Source organism: Budorcas taxicolor, chromosome 2 (assembly GCF_023091745.1).
Source record: "Budorcas taxicolor isolate Tak-1 chromosome 2, Takin1.1, whole genome shotgun sequence".
In the NCBI taxonomy this organism is placed as follows: Eukaryota; Metazoa; Chordata; class Mammalia; order Artiodactyla; family Bovidae; genus Budorcas; species Budorcas taxicolor.
In genome coordinates this window covers 141,166,714-141,181,808 of record NC_068911.1, presented here as the reverse complement: position 1 = coordinate 141,181,808, position 15,095 = coordinate 141,166,714, and the positions used below count along the sequence as shown (strand labels likewise).

The 15,095-nt window shown below is 40.5% G+C and overlaps 1 protein-coding gene across 1 annotated transcript in view; it reads right to left on the bottom strand.

Moving 5' to 3' along the window:
* PTH2R (parathyroid hormone 2 receptor) overlaps positions 1 to 15,095 on the bottom strand; it is an 87,326-nt gene that overhangs the window by 32,875 nt on the left and 39,356 nt on the right. Inside the window, exon 9 of the mRNA XM_052635798.1 lies at positions 7,810 to 7,876. Coding sequence (XP_052491758.1) covers positions 7,810 to 7,876 — 67 coding nt within the window. The remainder of the gene's footprint in view (positions 1 to 7,809; positions 7,877 to 15,095) is intronic.

Below are 15,095 nucleotides of genomic sequence, written 5' to 3'. Positions count from 1 at the left end.
TTACTCTCTCCAGCCCTGGAGGTGATGGACTAAAGCATATGATGAGTGAACGTGGGAAGAATACTGAGGTTGCTTGACTCAGCCCACCCTTCTTTATGGAGGGAGCCTGCGGTGACCAGACTTCCTCTGCAGTTATCTCCAGGGTTAGGAGCACCCTGTGCCTAGACACCATCCCCGTTATGTCAAAGCCCAAATCTAATCTGATCACTAACCTGCTTAAAATCTTCCAAAGTCTTATTACAATTTTAAGGAAAATTCCAGTGTCCTTTTAGCACAAAATACAAGGCCAATCACAAATCAATTCCTCTCCACTTTCAGTCTACTCTCCCGCATCTTCCACAAATGCACCCATCCAGCCAGCCACAGAAAACATGACCCGTCCTTTTATATTTTTAAAATTCCTGATCACATGAAACATAGCTAGTCTTCCACAACTACTGGTTACACTTGTCATGTCTTTTGCAGCCACTTCAAATTTAATTGTCAAGGGAATTTGTCTATTTCAGCATTTTCCAAGTGGCTTAGAGTGCCACCACCATAATTTTGCTATATCAATATTATTCATCCACTATTATTTACTTGATACCCTTCTTCAATCTACTTTTATTAAAGTTTAAACTTTTAAATTTCATATCATTACCATAAATGGAAATCCAGTAGAAGCTGCTGTAAGCAAGTGGCAACTGTAAAAATAAATACAATGGAAACAAGTCACGTGAAATTTTATGTAGACTGGGTTGTCTGTCCCCCACCTCCATCCCCCAAAGGAAGATATCACACATAATAGAAGAGTATTAAAGTGAGACTGTCTCTGAGATATGCTCAGAAGAGTTGGAGAAGGACCAACACTCTCAATATATGACTGCACATTACTTAATAATATTGCATGTACTACTTAATCAGTCCTCTATGTCCAAGGGTATGTGCTCTCAATCTGGTAAACACTGGCTGAGCTTAAATCCAATTACCATGAACAGAGAAATCTGTAGGCTCTGTAACTATAATGCATTGCCTGAATTTGAGTACTCTTGCCTGGAAAATCCCATGGACGGAGGAGCCTGGTAGGCTCCAGTCCATGGGGTCGCTAAGAGTCGGACATGACTGAGTGGTTTCACTTTCACTTTTCACTTTCGTGCACTGGAGAGGGAAATGGCAACCCACTCCAGTGTTCTTGCCTGGAGAATCCCAGGGACAGGGGAGCCTGGTGGGCTGCCATCCATGGGGTCGCACAGAGTTGGACACAACTGAAGCGACTTAGCAGCAGCAGCAGCAGTCAGCACTTTATAAATGTATAGTTAGTTCAGTAGCTCAGTCGTGTCCGACTCTTTGCGACCCCATGAATCACAGCACGCCAGGCCTCTCGGTCCATCACCAACTCCGGGAGTTCACTCAGACTCGCATCCATCGAGTTGGTGATGCCACCCAGCCATCTCTCCTCCTGCCCCCAATCCCTCCCAGCATCAGAGTCTTTTCCAATGAGTCAACTCTTCGCATGAGGTGGCCAAAGTACTGGAGTTTCAGCTTTAGCATCATTCCTTCCAAAGAAAACCCAGGGATGATCTCCTTCAGAATGGACTGGTTGGATCTCCTTGCAGTCCAAGGGACTCTCAAGAGTCTTCTCCAACACCACAGTTCAAAAGCATCAATTCTTCGGCACTCAGCCTTCTTCACAGTCCAACTCTCACATCCATACATGACCACAGGAAAAATCATAGCCTTGACTAGACAGACCTTTGTTGGCAAAGTAATGTCTCTGCTTTTCAACATGCTATCTAGGTTGGTCATAACTTTTCTTCCAAGGAGTAAGTGTCTTTTAATTTCATGACTGCATCACCATCTGCAGTGATTTTGGAGCCCAAAAAAATAAAGTCTGACACTGTTTCCACTGTTTCCCCATCTATTTCCCATGAAGTGATGGGACCAGATGCCATGATCTTCGTTTTCTGAAGGTTGAGCTTTAAGCCAACTTTTTCACTCTCCAATTTCACTTTCATCAAGAGGCTTTTTAGTTCCTCTTCACTTTCTGCCATAAGGGTGGTGTCATCTGCATATCTGAGGCTATTAATATTTCTCCCGGCAATCTTGATTCCAGCTTGTGCTTCTTCCAGCCCCACATTTCTCATGATGTACTCTGCATATAAGTTAAATAAGCAGGGTGACAATATACAGCCTTGACATACTCCTTTTCCTATTTGGAAACAGTCTGTTGTTCCATGTCCAGTTCTAACTGTTGCTTCCTGACCTGCATACAGGTTTCTCAAGAGGCAGGTCAGGTGGTCTGGTATTCCCATGTCTTTCAGAATTTTCCACAATTCATTGTGATCCACACAGTCAAAGGCTTTGGCAGAGTCAATAGAGCAGAAATAGATGTTTTTCAGAATAGATGTTTTTCAACTCTCTTGCTTTTTCGATGATCCAGTGGATGTTGGCAATTTGATCTCTGCTTCCTCTGCCTTTTCTAAAACCAGCTTGAACATCAGGGAGTTCATGGTTCACGTACTGCTGAAGCCTGGCTTGGAGAATTTTGAGCATTACTTTACTAGCATGTGAGATGAGTGCAATTGTGCGGTAGTTGGAGCATTCTTTGGCATTGCCTTTCTTTGGGATTGGAATGAAAACTGGCCTTTTCTATATATTATAAATGTATAAACCTAAGGTATTAATAGTTACATAACTGCTCTTGGACTCAAACTAAGAATAATGAAAATCCCAGTCTCAAAGCTGTTTGCAGGTTAAGGAAGAAAAGATTTTGCGATAAAACATGAAGCAAAAACGACCCTAAAATATTCATTTATCAAATAAATAGAAAGTAGATCCAACCAGTCCATCTTAAAGGAGATCAGTCCTGGGTGTTCATTGGAAGGACTGATGCTGAAGCTGAAACTCCAATACTTTGGCCGCCTCATGAGAAGAGTTGACTCATTGGAAAAGACCCTGATGCTGGGAGGGATTGCGGGTAGGAGGAGAAGGGGATGACAGAGGATGAGATGGCTGGATGGCATCACCCACTCTATGGACATGAGTTTGGGTAAACTCTGGGAGTTGGTGATGGACATGGAGGCCTGGCATGCTGCGCTTCATGGAGTCACAGAGTCGGACACAACTGAGCAACTGAACTGAACTGAACTGAAGACATTTAACTCTGTCAAGGAACAAAAGAAAAGACTTTTTGTTAAAATGAAATTGAGCAAGGACTCAAAAGACCATTTGATCACATATTAGAGGATGATGAATATGAGGATGAAGGGATGCAGTCAACTAACACAGGATGAAGGAAACAAGTAAAGACAAATAGCAAAGAGTTTCCGTTTTCCTTTTCCCTAACCTATAACTTCAAGATATGATTGCTGTGAGGACCAAACTTCTCTCCACCCCATATTACTGGCATCTTCAACACCAACTTGTAAATGCTCAAGAGCAATTCTGCTCAGTTTGCAATCTGTATTTGGCTGTGGTTTTATTTCCTTTCAGCTATTACAGACTCTCTCCTGGTTGACACCAGTGACAATGTAGGTCCTCGTGTCTTGAGGGGCAGTGCCCTGCTGGGTCAGGATTTATCACATCTGCTAACTTCACCTTGACCACTTCAAGACGGTGCTGCCCCACCTGCGGCTTCTCCTGCCCTGCAGGCCAAGCATCCTGTTCCTTCTAAGACTTCTCTGGGAGGCCGGGAGCCAAGACAATGCTCCAAGTCCTGCTGTTAATTAGGAAATATTCCTCTCATATTTTAATGCTATATAGAAAAAATTTTAAATAGTCTTTGAGTCAACATCAAGATGCTGCAGGTAAATAATTAGTTATGGTTAGAGACATTTATTTTCAGAACAAAAATTACTACTTTCAAACATAATTGTACCACATATGAACAAAACACAGAAAACCACAGTGCTACAGTTTCAGAACTTTCATCCTTGGAAGAAAAGCTATGACAAACCTAGACAGCATATTAAAAAGCAGAGACATCACTTTGCCAACAAAGGTCCATCTAGTCAAACTATGGTTTTTCTAGTAGGCATGTACAAACGTGAGAGTTGGACCATAAAGAAGGCTGAGCACAAAAGAACTGATGCTTTTGAACTGCGGTGTTGGAGAAGACTCTTGAGCATCCCTTGGACTGCAAGGGGATCAAAGCAGTCAATCCTAAAGGAAATCAGTCCTGAACAGTCTTTGGAAGAACTGGTGCTAAAGCTGAAGCTCCACTTTGGCCACCTGATGTGAAGAGCCAACTTATTAGAAAAGACCCTGATTTTGGGAAAGACTGAAGGCAGGAGGAGAAGGGAATGACAAAGGATGAGATGGTTGGATGGCATCACCAACTCAATGGACAAGAGTTTGAGCAAACTCTGGGAGATGGTGAAGGACAGGGAAGCCTGGCATGCTGCAGTCCATGGGGTCACAAAGAGTTGGACACAGCTGAGCGACTGAATAACAACGGTTTTAGATTTCATGAGTCCAAAATCAAGTGGGTGGGTTCTTCCAAACTTGTACTTGTCTGTAATTATCTCTAAAATTCAATTCTATTGATATGACTTCAAGTCAGAAACTATGAATTCTCATTCATACTATATGCGATGCAAGACTAAAAAACAAAATTTATCCTGAATTTAACATATAAAAGCTATAAATGCAGCCATAAAAATAAAAAGATTATTTCCCCATAATTTTGAGGAAAAAATTTTTACATGCTTTGGAAATGTAAGTGAAAAAAATATGGTCCAAAAATGCAGGTTATAGTCTTTGTTTTGTCACACTGGCTGTGTGACCTTTATGTGTGTGGACTTTAGTTTCCTTTTTAAGAAAATAAAAAGATTGTGTGAAATGAACTCAAAAGTTCTGCAATTATACTGGCTTTGTGCTCTTATTTCACTTCTTACTTCTTACTGTTTCTGCAGATTAATTACTTTGTACACAAGTTTTATTTTTCAGCAAGTGTTTATGGAGTGGCCACTCCATTTCAGGCAAATTGCTGGACATTAGAATATAGACATAGAGAAAAATATGGTTCTTATTCACCTAAACCTTGCAGTTTAGTGGGCAAGAAAGGCATTCAACAAATAAGCCAAAGCATACTAGATGACGATCTTGAAGAGGAAAAAACCTCACCAGGCTCTGTGGGATATAATACTGCTGCTGCTAAATCGCTTCAGTCACGTCCAACTCTGTGAAACCCTATGGACTGCAGCCTGCCAGGCTCCTCTGTCCATGGGATTCTCCAGGCAAGAGTACTGGAGTGGGTTGCCATGCCCTCCTCCAGAGGATCTTCCCAACCCAGGGATTGAACCCAGGTCTCCTACATTGTAGGCAGATTCTTTACCACTGAGCCACCAGGTAAGCCCTCGGATTATAACAGGTGAACTAATTTAGATGGAGAGCATAAGGGAGGCCACAATGGAGAGGTGACATTTAAAGTGAGGAGTAGGAGGCAGCACTTCCCAGCCTTCCGGGAGTATAGTGCAAAATGAAGAACAGTCCTGAGAGGGGCAGACATGGAAAAGTTCAAGGAACTGAAAGGAAAACGAGGCAAAGGCAGAGCAGATAAAGGCATGTGGGCATGAATGACAGGGTCTCCTCTGAACTATCAAGAATGCCAGCTTTTATCATAAGTGTATGGAGCTCACTAGGTAGGGACGCTGGCCCTGATGTTCAGATCCGAGCTCCACCACTTGCTAGCTGAGTGACCTTGGGCAGTTTCCTCATTTAGAGTTATTGGTAGGATTAGATCAATGTAAATCAATGTGATCAATGTAAATAAAGTGTATAAAACACTTCCCAGTGGTGGTAAGCTCTTGGCTATGTATGTTGTTATTATTAGCATCATCTTTCAGGCTTCAGGAAAGCTCAGAGGAAGGAGAACTGCACTCCAGGAGCTGAGACCTGGGCTCTAGGAGCATCTCTTCCCATACAGGCTGTTTCCACCATAAAATGAGGAAACTTTAAAAGGAATTGAGATAACCCCTAATTGTAATAAAGAAACAAAAAGGTAGCTTCAAGTGAATAGAAAAAAAAAATCTGATTTTTGAAATTAAATGGATGTTCTAATAGGGAAAAAAGATTTAAGAATTTTTGATTTGTATAATTTTAGTTCTAGAAGATGAAAATGACATCCCACTCAAGTATCCTTCAAAATTTATTGACTGTACCATCATTTCTGGTTCCTTTTCACCAATGGTGAATCTTTCAGAATCTCTGTAATCACCTAGGGGCTTCCCAGGTGGCGCTAATGGTAAAGAATCCACCGGCCAATGCAGGAGATGCAGGTTCGATCCCTGGTCAGGAAGATCCCCTAGAGAAGGGAATGGCAACCCACTCCAGTATTCTCGAAGAGGAAAAGTTAAAATTTTACATAACCTCCTGCTCCTTCTGCCTCTGTAATTCAGCTTGCTCCTTGCAAAGTCTGGATCACATAGGTCACGTAGTCTCAGAAAGTGGGCACTTACAATACTAGGAACTGGAGCTTATCTCACGCACCCTTGTCTTGCTGTTTGCAACTGCCCAGCCCCTGTAAACCTGTTTAATCATGCCTGTCTGTGTAAAGGTCAGGCATTCCCCTCCCCATCTTGACTGCTGTTCCCCCCATGCTCGCAAAACCCCTTAGCTTAAATCAGCCTATTAACAGCTAGTGTTGCCCATTATAGTCTGTCCATAAAAACTCTGTAACCCCTTTGTTCAGGGCTCAGAGCTTACAGTGTTAACTCCGTTGGGCCTGCTGGCATAATAAACATGAGTTCTCCAACTCTCCGAGTGTGGTGCTTGGTTTCTTGATTACTGGTTTCTGCAATATTCTCACCTGTAAAATCCCATGGAGACAGTCCGTGGGGTCACAGAGTCAAATATGACTGAACGACTTTTAACTCCCTCAGTCATAATCACCTAACTTAACTGTTTCGCATTGCAATCTAGAAAACTCAGCATATAAACTTCTCATCCACATTGGTGATGTGAGTAAGGTGGCTTAGTGAGTAAAAAACATGCCTGTCAATGCAAGAGATGTAAGAGATGCAGGTTTAATCCCTGGGTTGGGAAGATTCCCCTGAAGGAGGGCATGGCAACCCACTCTAGTATTCTTGCCTGGAGAATTCCCATGGACAGAGGAGCCTGGAAGGCTACAGTTCATAGGGTCATGAAGAGTCGGACACAACTGAGCAACTGACATATACAAAATCTGTAAACAAACAACAGACCTTCAGATAAAAATCAACTATACTATATACTTGAAATATTACAAGCAGATAAGGTCCCATGCAATATCATTGCCAACTCTAGTCTTTTTCTTAGTACCTATTAGAGGCTACACATCAGTGTGGAATTCTCTTAACTCCTTTTGGAAAATATGTCAAATAAAAGCTTTAGGCAATGCTTTATAATAAATCATACTCCCATATTTCCCTCTCGATAATTCCTGTTCTCTTGCTATTCCCTCTTGACCTCTCCTCCTGACCTATTACTAGGTGATCAGAACATTATAAAATAATGGCTGAAAAAAGGGAAGAGTGTAAGGACCTCCCAACTGCTTGAACCTGCAAAAGTTCATAGATATTTTGAAGTCCCAGAATTTTTCCTATGTGCTAGAAGATTAAAGGGAGCTTTCTTCATGGATCTTCATGGATCTCAGTGTCAGCCAGGAATAAGGATCCAGGAATAAGGAATAAGGATGCCCAACCCAGAGTTTCTCAACAGCTATTATATAACATGAGGTTTCCTAAACTTTTATAAACAAAGTGACCAACATATTTTCTCTGGATTTTAGCACCAGTTTAATTATGCATCTTGTTTTTCTTTTTTTTAAACTATACAGGCTTTTAAACTTACCCCGATAGCGGCTAATATTGGGGCTTGGTAAATCCACTTGATGTCTCCAGCACTAAGTTCCCAGCATCTGAGACATGAAAAAGAACTTCCATGAATAGACTGGCAAAGCAAATAAGCGATAAGAATTAAGTACCATTTTAAGTTTTACCAAAAACTCCATACCCAGGATTTTGATTAAGAAACAAGCAGACCAAAAAAAAAAAAAAAGGCTCCTAAAACTCCCAGTGGGGAAAAATGTAGTGAGTCCTGCTTTCTATACTATTAGCTACCCTTTGGGGATAAGTATTATAAATAGTGGTGTATTATTTTTACAACAAGAGTCAAAACTATGTTTCCAGAGCCACAAAAAAATTAGTCTTCTAAATGTGGTACCATTGATTCTTTACTTTTGTTATCACTGGAATGAGCCATTTTTTAACAGTTGACCGAGAAAGGCCTCCCATTTTCAGAATTTACTCCATTGGCTGTAAGACACTGACATTAATACATTCTTATCCATAGACTTGCAACATAAAACTAACAATAATGCAAATGATCCTTGTTAATAGGAATGGAGAAGAAAACTGAATACGAATGATTTTTATCCCTAGAAAGGAAAATTAGCTGTTTGGTGAAATGTAAGTGACTAGTGATCTGTGAATATTGACCAGTCTTTACATTTATTTGTAAAATCATTTCAGCGTTCACAGTACTAAATATAAACATGCGATTCTTTTATTTCTCCTTTGAACCAGTTATAATAGCTTACTGGTTACTAAGCTAAGCTTATTGGTTAGCTTACTAATCAGTGAGTCAAAAAATCTCTGACAGGTAGTCATTTCATATTTGCATAACATCATGACTTTTATCTTCTTTTTTTAAGAGTTTTTTTTATAGCATTAATAAAAATACATTAGTTGTTCAGTCGTGTCTGACTCTTTGCAACCCTGTGGACTGTGTAGATCACCAGGTTCCTCTGTCCATGGAATTCTCCATGCAAGAATACTGGAGTGGGTTGGCATTCCCTTTTCCAAAGATCTTGGATCTTCCTGACCCAGGAGTTGAACCTGGGTCTCCTGCATTGCAAGCAAATTCTTTACCGTCCGAGCCACCAGTATATAATTTACCTATTTGCTATACTTATTTTCTGCTTCCTGCTTGCTCCAACTGGAATTTAAGTTTAGATAGGCAGGGATTGCTGTTGTTTTTGTTTTCTGTTATAAGTGCCTAGAACATACAAAGGATTTAGGTAGCCAATAAACATGTTTTGAATTAACTGAATTCAAAGTAAGTTAAACTTCACCCAGTTTGGTTTGTGGTAAAGGTCTTACACTAGAATAAATGGAACAGAGTTGAGAAAAACTAGTTCCACTTGAAACTTTAACATCACACTTTAAACAGTTTTTAAAATTAAAGATACATAAATAAAAGCCTTCAGTTTCTTTCTCCTTAGACCTAGCATTGATTGTAGCATTAGTAAATAAAAGCTTATGAAGAAATTTTAGTGAAATAATGATAATTTTTTAATTCTAGATGATAAACTTATATTAAGAAGTTACTTTTAAATTAATGAACAAATTATGGATAATAAAAAGCTATTTCAACTATTTCTTGAAAGTAAAACATTTTCAGCACACATATAATAACAAAAATTTTAATTTTTTATGTAAGCAATATATTCTCATTTCAAAAATCAACCTATATAAAAAGACAGACATTGAGACATTTCAGTCCTCCCCATCTTGCTGTCTATATCTGACCTTGCCCTTCTGCTTACAGGTTAATATCTTTTATTACTTTATTGTGCATGCTTTCAGTATTTTGTTGTGCATAAACAAACACATACAGATACTATAATCTTATTTTCCCCATCTTACAAAAATGCAATGCACACTCTGTTCTGTAACTTGCCTTTTCCTTTTTATAGCATATCTTTAATTTCTTTCCATGTCAGTATTGAGAGAGCTCAGTAGCCCAGCATTCCATTGGAAGGAGGTACCACAGCTAAATCGACCAAACTCCTACACCAAAGTGTAATTCTGATCCAGCCACACTGAAATCAGCAAAATCAATGGGCTTGAAGACTGAATCAGAATGGACATCAAACATATGTTACTTGTTTACACAAGTAACTTGCGTACATTACTTGTTTATACAGTATTGAACACTGCCCAATATTATCTGCATGCACCTATTTTCCACATTGTTCAGCCAGACAAGAGAAAGACCGTGTTATGGAGTCATGCAAAACGTCTATCACACTGCTCTAAAAAGGCTTCCAACTGTAAGGAAAGTGCCACATATTGTGAAAATATAAATTGAACACTGATTCACTAGCTATGAGCCTCTTGGATTTCATAAATTCTCTTTTCAGCTTTGACATTTGATAATATCTTTATAGTCCTCTTTCTTTTTGCCACAATGACATTTCATTGTGGTGTCTCCTAACACACTGGAATTCAATTATGCAATTTCAGTGAAGGAGGAAACAGAACAGGCTTTATCTTGAAAGCACGACTCCATCTTGGGCCTGACTGGACTTTGAGCTATATGCGCAGTATCTATGGAAACGACATACCAACTGGAAAACCAGACCCCCCGGATGGAAGAGGCCCAGGGCTCATACCTAGACTCCTCACCTAAAAGAATACCCTAATTATCTGTGTAACCGAATAGAATCATAAATTCTATTGACCACAGGCCTATTGATAATCATCCACTGTTAACTACTTAGGCCTAAGGCATATGAATCACAGGTTATCTTTGACTGTATCTTTCTTTTCCTTTGTACAGACTAGTTTCAGGGAATTTGGCGAGGTGGGTTTGGGCACATACGCTTAGGGTATATAAGGTTTTCACAAGGACTGATCAGGGTCCTTGGCTAAGAGGAGACTCTGCCTTGGGCCCTCCGGTGTAATAAATTGCACTCCACTATCTGCATTGTCCTTCTGAGTGAGTTTGTTTCCCGGAATGTGTGGCTACAACATCAGCTCTCTGGAAGTAGGTCAAATCAGCTACTTCTAAAAACAAGAAAAACTTGACTTTGATCATTTTCAATGTCAAAGTTTTAAATCTGCCCTTTGATAAGAGGCAACTGAGGTTTCTTGTTTTTTTTTTTTAAGGAAATGCTACTGATTCTTGTTTTTCATTAATTATTCAATGACCCAGCTCACACTGTGTTTGTGAACATGGCCAAAAAACTACCATCTGTTCAGATTTTTTTAAATAAATTTTAACACCCTAGGAAATGCAGGAATAAATGTCAGTAAATATGTAACTCTGAATGGTAAAGCATAAAATACAGTAGTCTTGAATAGTAGAGCATAGACAGGAAAGTAGGTCCTTCTGCAGCCAAGCTGGGAGCAGGAAATGCATTGTTCTGCCAGAGGGACCCAGTATTGGAATACTGTATTGTCTCCAACACTCACACTCTGATAAGAGAAGAGGAAGTGAAGTAACCTCAAAGCCATGCAGATTTCCCAGGAATGATAGAATGTAACATTTCTTGGTCCTTTCCACTGCAACCCTTAATGTTCCTATTGGCACCTCTTATCTCCTTTGAGTGAGCAGGGAGACAGTCATAAGGTATTTTGCTTTTGTAAGTTAAAAAGAAAGAGAAAATTATTCACTCTTTAAGTCATTTGTCCAATCTAAACTGCAGGAAATTTCTTAAAGGAAATCAACCCTGAATATTCATTGGAAGGATTGATGCTGAAACTGAAGCTCCAATACCTTGGCCACCTACCTGATGTGAAGAGCTGACTCATTGAGAAAGACGCTGATGCTGGGAAAGATTGCAGGCAGGAGTAGAAGGGGACAACAAAGAACGAGATGGTTGGATGGCATCAGCAACTCAATGGACATCAGTCTGAGCTAGCTCTGGGAGACGGCGAAAGACAGAGAAGCCTGGCATGCTGCAGTCGCAAGATGTTGGACATGACTGAGTGACCAAACACAACACAAACTACAGGACTCAGTTATCTTACCCTGCGTTAGTCAACACTTCACTAGAACTTTAGAACTGGAAGAAAACTTTTTGTACATTCAATAGTTTAAAGTACCTTCTAAAACTGGGTCTAATCTGCTTATTTCTAAATGTCCAAGATACAGAGAAAATAAGAGTTCTAGCTTTGAAAGTCCAGATCAGAAAAAGATAAATCTCAAGTGTAAGAGACGTGAACCAGGACCCCTTCTGGCCTTTGGAGATGCTCCCAGTCTGCTCTCTCCACCTGAACTTTGTGACGTGACACTATACGTAGGTCAGAAGACACTCAAGAAAACCCAAAAATCTTTTTATCTTAGACAAGCTGAATTTCACGAGAAATCAAATCAGGCAATTATGAAATTATGCCATGAATGTGGTAACACAGTTTTATTTTCTATGCAAAATAAATGTAAAATGACCTCTTAACCCAGTTATCACACTCAGAGCACTACAGAATTCAAGATTTTAATCTAAGGTAAGGTAGGAGTAAATACGCTATGCAGAGGAGTCATATGATCTAACTTATAGTTAATATTTTTACATTAATTCGTCTGTTTTAGAGCAATATTTAGCATCAGTTGTAGTTTTGCAAGTATCATGTACCTAATGGATTTTTTCTCAAAATAATAAACTCGTATTTCCCATTTGTTCAGCAAAAGAATTGAATTGTTAATAGCAATACCTAGTTTATAATTTTTGAGAAAAAATGCATGATAACTAAGGAAACTACCTGCTACTCCTACTGCTAAGTCGCTTCAGTCGTGTCCGACTCTGTGTGACACCATGGACTGCAGCCTACCAGGCTCCTCCGTCCATGGGATTTTTCAGGCAAGAGTACTGGAGTGGGTTGCCATTGCCTTCTCCTACCTATTTAATTCAATATATAATGCACTATGAATATATTTGCTTTCTTTCCATGCTCAAGGCCTGGAAGAGCTAATGGAATGGATGAATGGAGTCAAAGTGCTCCAGGATATGTATAGGCAATCAGGTCTCATTCTATTCATCTCTCACAAGAGAGGACTGGACCAAACAATGCTTTTGGTTCTACCCTCTCTAAAATTCCAAATCTGAGTGATCTGGTTACATATCTCAGGGTAAAATTAGTTAGCATTATTTAGTACCCAGGCTCTTCTGTCCATGTGATTTGCCAGGCAAGAATATTGGAGAAGACTGCCATTTCCTTCTCTAGGGGATCTTTCCAACCCAGGGATCAAACCTCAGGTCTCCTGCATTTGGGAGGCTGGTTCTTTTCCACTAGCACCACCTGGGAAGCCCTCATTAACCCCCAAGTGTCAGCAAATCCAAATGGCAAAAAGAGATGAAGGTAAGTAAAGATGAAACCCTGCAGGATCCTTCTGGGTACACGCCCCTCCACATTCCCACTTCTTATTTGGGAAAAAGCTTTAGCCTTGTGAAATGAAAACATCTCCTGCCATATCAATAAACAAGAAATGTCACAGCCTTCAGCAATTTCTGGCCTCCAAATGTGAATGAGGGCTCCCAAAACTGTGATCCAACAGATGCTGCCACTTCCCCCTTCTCCCTCGCTGAGGTAATTGCTGAGGAACTGAGGGAATGCAAGAAACAGCCAACAGCCACTCCTAAGGTTGAACAAGGAAATAGGATTTGGCACCACAGACCTGAGCTGCATATGAAAAGAATGAATTCAGTGAGCTCAGAGGCTTGCATCTTGCCATACATAGAATGCTAAATTCCTTAACTTGATATCTAATCTTTGATGTTCAGACTGCTTACTCCCTTTGTTGCAAACTTGTATATAGCCAAACTCCCCGCTCCTGCCTCCTTGGAGCAGTTTTCTCAGAGCTACTGAGATACTGTCTCCCAGGCTCTGAGTCCTAAACATGCACACCAAACAAAATAATTCTGCTTTCAGGTTGTGACTATATTTTTCAGTCTACAGTCTTCAAGGGCTTCCCCAAGTTTCAAAGAGCAGACTCAGTTACTAATTAGGAAAGTGAGAAAATGCAGAAACAAAGGAAAATCAGTCAAGCAAGAAAAGTAGTAACAACATGAACGACAGAGTTGCAGGACTCCTAGTTTCTCCTAAAGAAATATAGATAATGATCTAATGATCCAGCAACCCCACATCCAAGGAGCGGTGGCTGCGCAGGCGCAGGAGGGCCTAGAGGAGCTATTCCACGTTCAAGGTCAGGAGGGGGGCGGGGCGGTGAGGAGATACCCCTCATCCACGGTAAGGAGCAGCGGCTGAACTTTGTCGGAGCAGCCATGAAGATACCCCACGTCCAAGGTAAGAGAAACCCAAGTAAGACAGTAGGTGTTGCAAGAGGGCATCAGAGGGCAGACACACTGAAACCATAATCACAGAAAACTAGTCAATCTAATCACACTAGGACCACAGCCTTGCCAACTCAATGAAACTAACCCATACCCAAGACGGGCGGGTCATAGTGGAGAGGTCTGACAGAATGTGGTCCACTGGAGAAGGGAATGGCAAACCACTTCAGTATTCTTGCCTTGAGAACCCCATGAATGGTATGAAAAGGCAAAATGATAGGATACTGAAAGAGGAACTCCCCAGGTCAGTAGGTGCCCAACACGCTACTGGATCAATGGAGAAATAACTCCAGAAAGAATGAAGGGATGGAGCCAAAGCAAAAACAATAACCAGCTGTGGATGTGACTGGTGACAGAAGCAAGGTCCGATGCTGTAAAGAGAAATATTGCATAGGAACCTGGAATGTTAGGTCCATGAATCAAGGCAAACTGGAAGTGGTCAAACAGGAGATGGCAAGAGTGAACGTCGACATTCTAGGAATCAGCAAACTAAAATGGACTGGAATGGGTGAATTTAACTCAGATGACCATTATATCTACTACTGAGGCAGGAATCCCTTAGAAGAAATGGAGTAGCCATCATGGTCAACAAAAGAGTCCAGAATGCATACTTGAATGCAATCTCAAAAATGACAGAATGATCTCTGTTCGTTTACAAGGCAAACCATTCAATATCACAGTAATCCAAGTCTATGCCCCAACCAGTAACACAAAGAAGCTGAAGATGAACAGTTCTATGAAGACCTACAAGACCTTTTAGAACTAACACCCAAAAAAGATATTCTTTTCATTATAGGGGACTGGAATGCAAAAGTAGGAAGTCAAGAAACACCTGGAGGAACAGGCAAATTTGGCCTTGGAATATGGAATGAAGCAGGGCAAAGACTAATAGAGTTTTGCCAAGAAAATGCACTGGTCATATCAAACACCCTCTTCCAACAACACAAGAGAAGACTCTACACATGGACATCACCAGATGGTCAACACCAAAATTATATTCTTC